Genomic DNA, 14910 nt, shown 5'->3' on the forward strand with positions numbered 1-14910 from the left:
CTCGTCATGATCCAATGGAAGATGTTCATCAGGTTCCCATCAGGTTCATGTTTCTCCCTCGTCATGATCCAATGGAAGATGTTCATCAGGTTCCCATCAGGTTCAGGTTTCTCCCTCGTCATGATCCAATGGAAGATGTTCATCAGGTTCCCATCAGGTTCAGGTTTCTCCCTCGTCATGATCCAATGGAAGATGTTCATCAGGTTCCCATCAGGTTCAGGTTTCTCCCTCGTCATGATCCAATGGAAGATGTTCATCAGGTTCCCATCAGGTTCAGGTTTCTCCCTCGTCATGATCCAATGGAAGATGTTCATCAGGTTCCCATCAGGTTTAGATTTCTCCCTCGTCATGATCCAATGGAAGATATTCATCAGGTTCCCATCAGGTTCAGGTTTCTCCCTCGTCATGATCAAATGGAAGATTTTCATCAGGTTCCCATCAGGTTCAGATTTCTCCCTCGTCATGATCCAATGGAAGATGTTCATCTATCCATCAGGTTCAGGTTTCTCCCTCGTCATGATTCAATGGAACATATTCATCTATCCATCAGGTTTGTGTTTCTCTATCTTGTACAGGGCGAAAGACAAGCTCATATGCATGCATGCATGCAAAAGAAAGAAACTTAACAGCGTTTTAATTAGCCGATATGCATCAAAACAAACTTTGGTATTCGCGCGTGTACCAAAAAAAATAAAAAATAAGTTGGACTCTCTTCTCTCTCCCCAGATAGATAGATATAGCTAGATAAGATAGATTGACTTGGTTGGGTTGGATTGGAATTGGACTGGACGTCACGTTGGGCCTGCCAAATCTCCCATGGACCGACTGGACTGACTTTATCAAGCCATTATTAATCCAAAACCAATCTGGTCCCATAATTCTCTCGTCTTCCACCTCGAAACCAGAAGCTCTTTAATTCTCTCATCATACCTAGTACGCACGCGTGCGCCTCCTGCCTCTTCTCATCCGCGTCGCGATCCGGCCAGCTTCCTTCCATTGGCTGCCGCCTCCTCACGCGGATCCTCCCTCTCCCATCCAACGCATCCGCTCGTTCGCTGCCACCTCACGGATCCGCCTTCCCTCTGGTCACGGACCATGCCATCCTCTTTCTTACTTCCAAGTCCAAACCAACCTTCTTCCAAAACCATCTCCATCTCTATATATATTACAAGTAGTGATTCATCCGCGTGCACCGAGGGGATGGAGAGGGAAGGGATGGGGACGACATAGAGATGGGCTGCCGTCGTCTGGCTTAAATGGCCGGACTTGGTCCCTCAGGCGTTACGTCGGAGTGGTGCCATGAATGCGTCCGCACTGAGGACCGGAGGAGGCGCTCGTTGGACCTGTTGAGTAACATGATTGTATTAAGAAACATAGGATAAACTAGGAAGTATTCTGGCTTGTCTTATACTTCAAATAGGTCATGTACTCCTATATATATGCCCACGAGGCTCAAGCAATATAGCGAACTATTTTCACTAAATCCCGCTCTCCCTTCTAACATGGTATCAGTTTCCGGATTCTAAACCCTAGTCGCCGCCGATTCCACACCCGCGCGCCGCCCCCGGGGCGGTCGGCCTCAATGACCGCCGCCGGGGGCCGCGCCGCCCATACCTAGGGTTCGTCCGCCGGCCGTGTTGGCTGGCTGCCCTAGAGAGTCTTTTTCCCGAGCCCTTGCTCCGGGCTTTTTCGCTCTCTCGCCAGTCGTTTTCTATCGGCGTTTTTTCTTTTTGGTTTTTTGATCTAATCTTGATCGGTTTGCGTCGCCCGCCGCCGCCGTCGACCCCCGTGCGCCTCTACTCCAACCCCGGCGCGACCAGCCCGCCTCTCCTCCGACCCGGCATCCACGCGCGCCAAGGCGGCCCGTCAAGGCCAGCCGCCGTCTGCGCGTCGGTCCGCCCGTCGCCCTGCGTCGGCCGTCGCTGCCCTGCTCTGACCAGGAAACCTGCATCGCCCCGCCCCGGCGGCTTCGCGCCATGCGACGGATAATCATAGCCGTCACTCGCGCGTCGGCCCGCCAATCGATCCATGCCACCCGACTCCGTCGCGTCTGCACGGCGGCCCTGCGGATTGCCTCGCCAGCCTCGTCCCCGGCTCCGTCGGGCCGTCTGCGTCAGGCCCGTTGGCTGCCTTGAGCTCGGGCGCCGCTGCTCCGTTGGTCGCTCGGGCCTCGCTACCCGGGCGCCGGCGCTGCTTTGGTGGCCTGGGTGTCGGTGCTGAGGCGCTCGTCCGCACATCGTCCGACGCCGTCCATCGTCGCCGGCTTCATCTCGGATTCCGCCGCCACCCCTTCTCCACCGAGCGGCGTCCCCGACTCCGCGCGCGATCGGCTTGATCACCCGCTCGTCGCCGCGATCCGCCTCATCTACGCCGCGCGACCAACCTGGCCCATCGGTTGCGCGCGCCTCCGCAGGTCCCGTGAAGATTGTCCTCGAGTTCAGTGCTCCCCTCCGCCGATCGAGCAACGGTCTGCCGCTGCGTCGCCCCGTGGTTCTCCTCGCGCCTGCATCGACTCGTGTGATGCCGCTACGTCGCCCCTACGGGCCGTAGTGCCGCGACACACGGTCCCAGCCGCCGCCCCGAGGCCATCCCCGCGGTTGCACCGACCCGTGCTCCGCCGCTGTACCGCCCCTTCGGGCCGTAGCGCTGCGGCCCGCGGTCCCCGCCGCCGCCCCGAGGTCTTCCTGCCGTCGCCCTGACCTGCCCGCCGCCGCTGTGTCGCCCCTTCGGGCCGTAGCGCCGCGGCCCGTGGTCCACTCTGCCGTCACCGCGCGTCGACCTCCCGTGGTATGCGCCGCGCCGTCTCCCTTGGCGCGGGAATGCCACCGTCCACGCCGGTCTTCGTCATGCTGTCAGGGTTCCTCGCTAACTTCGAGCACCGCTGCCGCACTACTAACATAGTCGCCGCCGCCGCCGTCAGGCCGCCACTCTTCTTCAGCCGCCGCCGCTGCTACTCCCGTAGCCGTCGCCACCGCTTGTCCACCTCCTTCGTCTTTGTCCAGCACCAGCCCGTCGCCAGCGTCGCAGTCATCTACCCCGACCACTTCGTCTACTCCAACCACCGTTGGTGACATCGGCCCCGCGCCGATGGACGCCGCAATCGTCGTCGAGTTCTTCTTTGCTAGCCTCTCCGACTTCTTCGACATGGCGTACAGCTCGTGCAGGTCCCAGTCTCTGCATGCCCGGTACTGGCAACACCGCCACGTGCCTTTGTCCACGACGTGTCCCCGGGGCTGGCAAGCCTGGTGCGACGCTTCATCAACTTCGTCTTCGTCTGTCTACGCATGCCCGGTGCTGGCAACACCGGTGCGTGCCTTCGTCTACGATGTGTTCCCGGGCTTGGCAAACCCGCCGCGACGCGTCGTCAATAACATCTCCTTTCTGGCTCACCACTACTTCGACACCACTGCGCCCATGCTAACTCGGCGCCCCCTTGCGTCCGCGGCTCCACGGCGACATCCTCGACACCGGCTCCCCGACTCAATATCGACCACGACATTCTTGGAACGGCTACCTCGACCACGACTACACCACCCTCCGCTCTCGGCTACCTCGACAATGACACAAAGGGCTACCGCCTGCTTGAGCAACCTCGTTGGTTTCCACTCCGGCCATGATTCCGTGATGCATCGACCGTTACGACTGTTGGGGGGTGTCCATCGGCTTGCCCTCGGATTCTTCTCCAGTCTTACCGTCTGCATCGCTACCGTTGTGACTGCGGGGGGATGTTGAGTAACATGATTGTATTAGGAAACATAGGATAAACTAGGAAGTATTCTGGCTTGTCTTGTACTCCAAGTAGGTCATGTACTCCTATATATATGCCCACGAGGCTCAAGCAACACAACGAACTATTTCCACCAAATCCCTCTCTCCCTTCTAACAGGACCAATTTTTTTTGACGTGTGAGCACGTGGGCCCTTGCGGTCAGTCATACGTGGCAGCCGTGCTCGGGCGCATTCGGGCATCCCCATATCCGCCCCAGATAGGAGTGTTGGTCAGTTCGAGCGTTTGGGCCGGATTTGCCGGGGCGTTTAGGGCAGATCTTGGGCCTCCTATTGTAGATACGTTGCATGCTAATCATTAATCATAATTCCCCCGGGAAAATAAGTAAGATAAAATAAAACCAACAACAAGTTATAATTAAGGTGGCAACCACCTCATATATGAGAGAACAATCAATCTGAAGCAAGTCCCAGCCGCGTCCCACTTTTATTGGATTTGCAAAAGGAGGAAAGAAAGGAATATTCATGTACCAAACCAAAGAGGTTGGTTGTAGCTATGGAAGGAAGAAGATGCGGGAAAGACATGGATGGATGGACAAGCAAAAATGGTACACTCACGGACTACTTTTACTTAACCAATGTATTTTTTCACAAAATTTCACACGAAAGTAGATTGGACACCCATGACTATTTGCATGATGAAACTTTGCAAGCAAGTAAACAATTCTTAATCTTCTTTTCCTCGTATCAGCCATCGGATGCAATGCAATGCCCCACAATTTGTATAATCTGCTTTCCTTCCTTCCTTTCCGTGTCAAGTGATGCAAAAATGTCCTTTTCCTGGCTGGCTTTCAAGGTCAGCTACCTCCGGCCGCTTGGTCGCTACACCTGTCCATCATCATATTCATATTCATATTCATATTCATATTCATATCGTGCGGCATCTTCCTTCTTCTTGCCCTCTCAACGCAACTGATGCAATTTGTATATGCTTTCCTTTCTTCAAAGGTGATGAGGTACCTCTTCCATGCATGGTTGCTACACTTGTCCATCCTATCCTATCCTCTGGCATAGCATCTTCCCAACTGATGCAATTTGCTTTCCTTTCCCTAGCTATGCAAACCCAAACTTAACTTACTGCACATGCGACCTTCATATTCATAGGACGTATGGAATTGAAGGACAACTTAATTATAATTTGCTCTTGGATGGATTTCCCCATTGCCAATGCCTGCCTGCAACAACACAACCAACTCACACAAGAAGATCATTCATACCGATCCATCCATCATTAACTGGGTCTGGGGAAGGCAAAGCTCAAAGATTGAACGCATTTCCCATTCTCCATGTTGTAGTATTAGTCGGAGGAGGATGGAGGATCTTTGTGCAACACATTCCTCCTGATGATCATATTCATATATTCCCTCCGTCCGGAAATACTTGTCCAAATAATGGATGTATCTAAATGTATTTTAGTTCTAGATACACCCATTTGTATCCATTTCTATGACAAGTATTTCCGGACGGAGGAAGTACAAATGTACAGTTCTAATATAATCCTTGCCGATATGATCAGGGACCTTGACAGCCGATGTACGTATAAAGAAAAGAAAAGAAAAGAAAAGAAACAACTAATGAAAGAATTGTTTGGTCCTTTCTTCCTCTCAAGGCTAGGCTAGCAAGCCCCTGAGGTCAGGTGGTGAGCACGCGCGCGTGTCCTCATCAATGGCGATGTCAGAGGGAGGGATGGTCAGAGTGCCACGATGGCGAGCAATGCGAGCATGGCGACGACGGCGCCCCACGCGGCGGCGGCCCTGGCGGCGCCGGAGTCGTCCTGGTGGGTGAGGTCGTGCCGGCCGGTGTCGATCATGATCTTGAAGCGGCAGGTGCCCCGCGACGGGTCGGTGGTGGTGACCACGGAGAGGTTGTTGAAGCCGCAGGATCCCTTCTGCTGGCTGGCTGACTGGAAGAACTGGTTGAAGGCGTAGGAGACGTTGCCCCTGACGTCGAGGCCGCCGCAGGAGGAGCCGGGGCTGAGGCTGGTGCAGTCGGCATACTGGCACGCGTACCCCACGGCACCCACGATGGCCGGGTCGGTGGGGCTGGCGTCGGGGCGGAGCACGCACCACTGCTTGGACAGGTACCTGACGCCCTTGGCCGGCACGATGCCCTTGCCGCCGGCGAGGCGGAGCGCGTACTTGGGCGAGCCGTCGTAGTTGAAGACGCCCCAGTGGCGCTCGAAGTTGCCGGGGTCGACGCTCTTGGCGTCCTCGTCCAGCAGCGCGAAGACGTAGACGTCGGGCATCTGGGGCCGGCGCGGGGTGCCCTTGCCGGCGACGATGCGGTCGAAGAGGCCCTGGTTGAACTTCTGCGCGCCGGCGGCGTTGGCGTTGGCGTCGCCGTCGATCATGGTATCTATCGATGTACAACAAGTTGATCATGTACTGGTTTGTCTTGTACTCCAAGTTGATCATGTACTCCTATATAAATGCCCACGAGGCTCAAGCAATACAACAACTATTCCACCAAACCTCTCTTTCCCTTCTAACATGGTATCTATCGCAAGTCGATCCTAAACCCTACCCGCCGCCGCTTCCGCACCTGTGCGCCGCCCCCGGGGCGGTCGACCTCCATGACCGCCGCCGGGGGCCGCGCCGCCCGTACCTAGGGTTCGTCCGCCGGCCGTGTTGGCCGGCTGCCCTAGAGAGTCTTTTTTCCGATCCTTTGATCCGGGTTTTCTCTCTCTTGCCGGTCGCTTTGATCGGCGTCTACTTTTTTGGTTTTCCGGTCTTTGTGATCCGGTTTGCGTCGCCCACCGCCGCCGTCGACCCCGTGCGCCTCTACTCCGACTTCGGCGTCGACTCCACCGGCGTCTTCACCGACCTGGCGGCCTCGCGTGTCGTCCGCGCGTCTGCCCGCCGGTCGCCCCGACCCGGCGGCCTCGCGTCATGCGGCGGCCCTTCACCACCGCCGTTCGCGTGACGGCCCGCTCGTCGATCTACGCCGGACGTCACCGCCCTGCTCCGACCGGGACTCCTGCATCACCTCGACCCGGCGGCCTCGCGCCATGCGGCGGCCAATCATAGCCGCCCTGCCGCCCGCCACCGCCGGCTTCATCTCGGACTCCGCCGCCACCACGCCTTCACCGAGCGGCGTCCCCGACCTCGCGTGCGATCGGCTTGATCACCCGCTCGCCGCCGCGATCCGCCTCATCTACGCCGCGCGACCGACCTGGCCCGTCGGTTATGCGCGCATCCGCAGGTCCCGTGAAGATCGTTCCCGAGTTCAGCGCGCCTCTCCACCGATCGAGCATCGGGCTGCCGCTGCGTCTCCCCGTCGGGCCGCAGCGCCGCCGCCCCGTGGTTCTTCTCCCGGCTGCACCGACCCGCGTCACCGCTGCGTCGCCCCTTCGGGCCGTAGTGCCGCGGCCCGCGGTCCACCGCCGCTCCGGGGCCGTCCGCTCCAGGCCGTCCCCGTGGCTGCACCGACCCTCGCACCGCCGCTGCGTCGCCCCATCGAGCCGTAGCGAGCGTGGCACGCGGTCCACGCCGCCGTCTCGAGGCCGTCCTCGCGGTTGCACCGACTCGTGAACCGACGTTGCGTCGCCCCTTCGGGCCGCAGCGTCGCGGCCCGCGGTCCCCGCCGCCGCCCCGAGGTCTTCCGCCGTCGCCCCGACCCGCCTGCCGCCGCTGCGTCGCCCCTTCGGGCCGTAGCGTCGCAGCCCGCGGTCTGCTCCGCCGTCACCCCGCGTCGACCTCACGTGGTATGCGCCGCACCGTCTTCCTTGGCGTGGGAACGCCACCGTCCGCGCCAGTCTTCGTCACGCTGTCAGGGTTCTTCGCCTACTTCGAGCATCACCGCCGCACTCCTAACCTAGCCGCCGCCGCCGCTACCTTTGTAGCCGCCGCCGCCGCCCGTCCACCCCCTTCGTCTTCGTCCAGCACCAGCTCGTCGCCAGCGTCGCCGTCATCTACCCCGACCGCTTCATCTACTCCGACAACCGCGGGCGACATTGGCGCCTCGCCGATTGGCGCCGCAACCATCTACCCCAACCGCTTCATCTACTCATAATATAGTACGAATATATCAGTGGATGATTTGGGACAAACTCATAATATAGTAGGAATATATCAGAGGATGATTTGGAATAGAGCCAATGAGGAATTGGGAATAACCTGATACGAAGCGGATGTTGTTATGTTGTTAGGGAGGTGCCAAAGCAACTCCGAACACGGCCCATAGTGACGGCGGCGCTGCCGTCCGTGGAGGGGGGCCACACCACGGAGCCCCAAGACGGGCGTCTACGCATGCCACAACACTTTCACACATGCATCAGGAGCCGTGCGATGTTTCGGTGGCATAGCCACGCCCCGAAGGCCACCCCGAATCCCAGTTGACCAGGAGATCTAGCCCTTTGACTTTTGCCGGACGTGCTTTGACCAGTGGTCTCTTCCGCCTGGTTGCGACAGGTCTGCCCACAGCAACATCCCCAAACACGGTCTGGACCAAACCCACCACTAGATTCCCTCCGGTTCTACCGCACCCGCACGATTCCCCCCTCCAAGTGACGGCGGCGCTGCCGTCCGTGGAAGGGGCCACACCACGGAGCCCCAAGACTGGCGTCTACGTATGCCACAACAGTTTCACACATGCATCAGGAGCCGTGTGATATTTCGATGGCATAGCTACGCCCCGAAGGCCAACCCGAATCCCAGTTGACCAGGAGATCTAGCCCTTTGACTTTTGCCGGACGTGCTTTGACCAGTGGTCTCTTCCGCCTGGTTGCGACAGGTCTGCCCACAGCAACATCCCCGAACACGGTCTGGACCAAACCCACCACTAGATTCCCTCCGGTTCTACCGCACCCGCACGATTCCCCCCTCCAAGTAACGGCAGCGCTGCCGTCCGTGGAGGGGGGCCACACCACGGAGCCCCAAGACGGGCGTCTACGCAAGCCACAACACTTCCACACATGCATCAGGAGCTGTGTGATGTTTCGGAGGCACAGCTACGCCCCGAAGGCCACCCCGAATCCCAGTTGACCAGAAGATCTAGCCCTTTGACTTTTGCCGGACGGGCTTTGACCAGTGGTCTCTTCCACCTGGTTGCGACAGGTCTGCCCACAGCAACATCCCCGAACACGGTCTGGACCCAACCCACCACTAGATTCCCTCCGGTTCTACCACACCCGCACGATTCCCCCCTGCAAGTGACGGCGGCGCTGCCGTCCGTGGAGGGGGGCCCACACCACAGAGCCCCAAGACGGGCGTCTACGCATGCCACAACACTTCCACACATGCATCAGGAGCCGTGCGATGTTTCGGTGGCATAGCTACGCCTCGAAGGCCACCCCGAATCCCAGTTGACCAGGAGATCTAGCCCTTTGACTTTTGCCGGACGGGCTTTGACCAGTGGTCTCTTCCACCTGGTTGCGACAGGTCTGCCCATAGCAACATCCCGAACACGGTCTGGACACAACCCACCACTAGATTCCCTCCGGTTCTACGGCACCCGCACGATTCCCCCTCCAAGTGACGGCGGCGCTGCCGTCCGTGGAGGGGGGCCACACCACGGAGCCCCAAGACGGGCGTCTACGCATGCCACAACATTTCCACACATGCATCAGGAGCCGTGCGATGTTTCGGTGGCATAGCTACGCCCCGAAGGCCACCCCGAATCCCAGTTGACCAGGAGATCTAGCCCTTTGACTTTTGCCGGACGGGCTTTGACCAGTGGTCTCTTCCACCTGGTTGCGACAGGTCTGCCCATAGCAACATCCCCGAACACGGTCTGGACCCAACCCACCACTAGATTCCCTCCGGTTCTACCACAACCGCACGATTGCCCCCTCCAAGTGACGGCGGCGCTGCCGTCCGTGGAGGGGGGGCCACACCACGGAGCCCCAAGACAGGTGTCTACGCATGCCACAACACTTCCACACATGCATCAGGAGCCGTGCGATGTTTCGGTGGCATAGCTACGCCCCGAAGGCCACCCCGAATCCCAGTTGACCAGGAGATCTAGCCCTTTGACTTTTGCCGGACGAGCTTTGACCAGTGGTCTCTTCCACATGGTTGCGACAGGTCTGCCCACAGCAACATCCCCGAACACGGTCTGGACCCAACCCACCACTAGATTCCCTCCGGTTCTACCGCACCCGCACGATTCCCCCTTCAAGTGACGGCGGCGCTGCCGTCCGTGGAGGCGGGCCACACCACGGAGCCCCAAGACGGGCGTCTACGCATGCCACAACACTTCCACACATGCATCAGGAGCCGTGCGATGTTTCGGTGGCATAGCCACGCCCCGATGGCCACCCCGAATCCCAGTTGAACATGCGATCTAGCCCTTTGACTTTTGCCGGACGGGCTTTGACCAGTGGTCTCTTCCACCTGGTTGCGACAGGTCTGCCCACAGCAACATCCCCGAACACGGTCTGGACACAACCCACCATTAGATTCCCTCCGGTTCTACCGGACCCGCATGATTCCCACTCCAAGTGACGACGACGCTGCCGTCCGTGGAGGGGGGCCACCCCACGGAGCCCCAAGACGGGCGTCTACGTATGCCACAACAATTTCACACATTCATCAGGAGCCGTGTGATGTTTCGGTGGCATAGCTATGCCCCGAAGGCCACCCCAAATCCAAGCTGACCAGGAGATCTAGCTCTTTGACTTTTGCCGGACGGGCTTTGACCAGTGGTCTCTTCCACCTGGTTGCGATAGGTCTACCCATAGCAACATCCCCGAACACGGTCTGGACCCAACCCACCACTAGATTCCCTCCGGTTCTACCACACCCGCACGATTGCCCCCTCCAAGTGACGGCGGCGCTGCCGTCCGTGGAGGGGGGCCACACCACGGAGCCCCAAGACAGGTGTCTACGCATGCCACAACACTTCCACACATGCATCAGGAGCCGTGCGATGTTTCGGTGGCATAGCTACGCCCCGAAGGCCACCCCGAATCCCAGTTGACCAGGAGATCTAGCCCTTCGACTTTTGCCGGACGGGCTTTGACCAGTGGTCTCTTCCACCTGGTTGCGACAGGTCTGCCCACAGCAACATCCCCGAACACGGTGTGGACCCAACCCACCACTAGATTCCCTCCGGTTCTACCACACCCGCATGATTCCCCCCTCCAAGTGACGGCGGCGCTGCCGTCCGTGGAGGGGGGCCACACCATGGAGCCCCAAGACGGGCGTCTACGCATGCCACAACACTTCCACACATGCATCAGGAGCCGTGCGATGTTTTCGGTGGCATAGCTATGCCCCGAAGGCCACCCCGAATCCCAGTTGACCAGGAGATCTAGCCCTTTGACTTTTGCCGGACGGGCTTTGACCAGTGGTCTCTTCCACCTGGTTGCGACAGGTCTGCCCATAGCAACATCCCGAACACGGTCTGGACACAACCCACCACTAGATTCCCTCCGGTTCTACCGCACCCGCACGATTCCCCCTCCAAGTGACGGCGGCGCTGCCGTCCGTGGAGGGGGGGGGCACACCACGGAGCCCCAAGACGGGCATCTACGCATGCCACAACACTTCCACACAGGCACACATGCATCAGGAGCCGTGTGATGATTCGGTGGCATAGCTACGCCCCGAAGGCCACCCCGAATCCCAGTTGACCAGGAGATCTAGCCCTTTGACTTTTGCCGGACGGGCTTTGACCAGTGGTCTCTTCCACCTGGTTGCGACAGGTCTACCCACAACAACATCCCCGAACACGGTCTGGACCCAACCCACCACTAGATTCCCTCCGGTTCTACCACACCCGCACGATTCCCCCCTCCAAGTGACGGCGGCGCTGCCGTCCGTGGAGGGGGGGGGGCACACCACGAAGCCCCAAGACGGGCGTCTACGCATGCCACAACACTTCCACACATGCATCAGGAGCCGTGCGATGTTTCGGTGGCATAGCTACGCCCCGAAGGCCACCCCGAATCCTAGTTGACCAGGAGATCTAGCCCTTTGACTTTTGCCGGACGGGCTTTGACCAGTGGTCTCTTCCACCTGGTTGCGACAGGTCTGCCCACAGCAACATCCCCGAACACGGTCTGGACCCAGCCCACCACTAGATTCCCTCCGGTTCTACCACACCCGCACGATTCCCCCCTCCAAGTAACGGCAGCGCTGCCGTCCGTGGAGGGGGGCCACACCACGGAGCCCCAAGACGGGCGTCTACGCATGCCACAACACTTCCACACATCCATCAGGAGCCGTGCGATGTTTCGGTGGCATAGCTACACCCCGAAGTCCACCCCGAATCCCAGATGACCAGGAGATCTAGCCCTTTGACTTTTGCCGGACGGGCTTTGACCAGTGGTCTCTTCCACCTGGTTGCGACAGGTCTGCCCAGAGCAACATCCCGAACACGGTCTGGACACAACCCACCACTAGGTTCCCTCCGGTTTTACCGCACCCACACGACTCCCCCCTCCAGGTGACGGCGGCGCCGCCGTCCGTGGAGGGGGGGGGGCACACCACGGAGCCCCAAGACGGGCGTCTACGCATGCCACAACACTTCCACACATGCATCAGGAGCCGTGCGATGTTTCAGTGGCATAGCTACGCCCCGAAGGCCGCCCCGAATCCCAGTTGACCAGGAGATCTAGCCCTTTGACTTTTGCCGGACGGGCTTTGACCAGTGGTCCCTTCCACATGGTTGCGACAGGTCTGCCCACAGCAACATCCCCGAACACGGTCTGGACCCAACCCACAACTAGATTCCCTCCGGTTCTACCGCACCCGCACGATTCCCCCTTCAAGTGACGGCGGCGCTGCCGTCCGTGGAGGCGGGCCACACCACGGAGCCCCAAGACGGGCGTCTACGCATGCCACAACACTTCCACACATGCATCAGGAGCCGTGCGATGTTTCGGTGGCATAGCCACGCCCCGAAGGCCACCCCGAATCCCAGTTAAACATGAGATCTAGCCCTTTGACTTTTGCCGGACGGGCTTTGACCAGTGGTCTCTTCCACCTGGTTGCGACAGGTCTGCCCACAGCAACATCCCCGAACACGGTCTGGACCCAACCCATCACTAGATTCCCTCCGGTTCTACCACACCCGCACGATTCCCCCCTCCAAGTAACGGTAGCGCTGCCGTCCGTGGAGGGGGCCCACACCACGGAGCCCCAAGACAGGCGTCTACGCATGCCACAACACTTCCACACATGCATCAGGAGCCGTGCGATGTTTCGGTGGCATAGCTACACCCCGAAGTCCACCCCGAATCCCAGATGACCAAGAGATCTAGCCCTTTGACTTTTGCCAGACGGGCTTTGACCAGTGGTCTCTTCCACCTGGTTGCGACAGGTCTGCCCAGAGCAACATCCCGAACACGGTCTGGACACAACCCACCACTAGGTTCCCTCCGGTTTTACCGCACCCACACGACTCCCCCCTCCAAGTGACGGCGGCGCCGCCGTCCGTGGAGGGGGGGGGCACACCACGGAGCCCCAAGACGGGCGTCTACGCATGCCACAACACTTCCACACATGCATCAGGAGCCGTGCGATGTTTCGGTGGCATAGCTACGCCCCGAAGGCCGCCCCGAATCCCAGTTGACCAGGAGATCTAGCCCTTTGACTTTTGCCGGACGGGCTTTGACCAGTGGTCTCTTCCACATGGTTGCGACAGGTCTGCCCACAGCAACATCCCCGAACACGGTCTGGACCCAACCCACCACTAGATTCCCTCCGGTTCTACCGCACGCGCACGATTCCCCCTTCAAGTGACGGCGGCGCTGCCGTCCGTGGAGGCGGGCCACACCACGGAGCCCCAAGACGGGCGTCTACGCATGCCACAACACTTCCACACATGCATCAGGAGCCGTGCGATGTTTCGGTGGCATAGCCACGCCCCGATGGCCACCCCGAATCCTAGTTGAACATGAGATCTAGCCCTTTGACTTTTGCCGGACGGGCTTTGACCAGTGGTCTCTTCCACCTGGTTGCGACAGGTCTGCCCACAGCAACATCCCCGAACACGGTCTGGACACAACCCACCATTAGATTCCCTCCGATTCTACCGGACCCGCACGATTCCCACTCCAAGTGATGACGACGCTGCCGTCCGTGGAGGGGGGCCACCCCACGGAGCCCCAAGACGGGCGTCTACGTATGCCACAACAATTTCACACATTCATCAGGAGCCGTGTGATGTTTCGGTGGCATAGCTATGCCCCGAAGGCCACCCCAAATCCCAGCTGACCAGGAGATCTAGCTCTTTGACTTTTGCCGGACGGGCTTTGACCAGTGGTCTCTTCCACCTGGTTGCGACAGGTCTGCCCATAGCAACATCCCCGAACACGGTCTGGACCCAACCCACCACTAGATTCCCTCTGGTTCTACCACACCCGCACGATTCCCCCTCCAAGTGACTGCGGCGCTGCCGTCCGTGGAGGGGGGGGCACACCACGGAGCCCCAAGACGGGCGTCTACGCATGCCACAACACTTCCACACATGCATCAGGAGCCATGCGATGTGTCGGTGGCATAGCTACGCCCCGAAGGCCACCCTCTAACCAGATTCCCTCCGATGTCGACCAGTTCCCCCCTCCGTGACACGGCGGCAGCGACGTCCATGAGGGGGGCAATCGATATGCCATTGGGTTATGATTTTTGTTTAGACAAGGCACATTTGTATTGTAAAAAAAAGAAAATAATAAATAATACTAAAAAAATACAGGTATGCCTAAGGTAAGGCTGTAGGCATAGCTGCACACACCGATCTGAGGTATGCCTACGGTAAGGCCGTAGGCATTGTTTTGCACACGGTCATGGATCGATGACGTGGCGATGCATGCAGATTGATGACGTGGCAGAGGGCATGCGCCAGGCCTACGCCGACGGCTATGCCGTCGGCATATCTCTGCCACGGTAAACTAAAAAAAATACAGGTATGCCTATGGTAAGGCCGTAGGCATATCTGCGCACACCGATCTGAGGTATGCCTACGGTATGGCCGTAGGCATAGCTGTGCACACGGTCGTGGATCGATGACGTGGCGATGCACGCGGATCGATGACGTGGAGGCGTCCAGGATCGGGGATGTCAATATATCTATGCGAGCTATGCCGACGGCCTAGCCGTAGGCATAGGCTCCACGTGGTAGCCCTATGCCTATGGCTAAGCCGTAGGCATAGTTTTTGTCTCATTTTCCCCCCTTTTTCCTG

General features: G+C 59.0%; 1 protein-coding gene across 1 annotated transcript; it reads right to left on the bottom strand.

Moving 5' to 3' along the window:
- Positions 1–5332: 5332 nt before the first annotated feature.
- LOC123106244 (glucan endo-1,3-beta-glucosidase 5-like) lies at positions 5333–6138 on the bottom strand. Its single transcript, XM_044528461.1, has one exon. It carries the CDS (start codon positions 6133–6135, stop codon positions 5476–5478), a length of 660 nt encoding a protein of 219 aa, XP_044384396.1. The 5' UTR covers positions 6136–6138; the 3' UTR covers positions 5333–5475.
- Positions 6139–14910: the final 8772 nt, after the last annotated feature.

The sequence above is a fragment of the Triticum aestivum genome, chromosome 5A (assembly GCF_018294505.1).
Source record: "Triticum aestivum cultivar Chinese Spring chromosome 5A, IWGSC CS RefSeq v2.1, whole genome shotgun sequence".
Taxonomy (NCBI): Eukaryota; Viridiplantae; Streptophyta; class Magnoliopsida; order Poales; family Poaceae; genus Triticum; species Triticum aestivum.

Coding starts and splice junctions, on each gene's coding strand:
- LOC123106244 (XM_044528461.1), bottom strand. CDS start 6,135: ATGATCGACGGCGACGCCAACGCCAACGCCGCCGGCGCGCAGAAGTTC.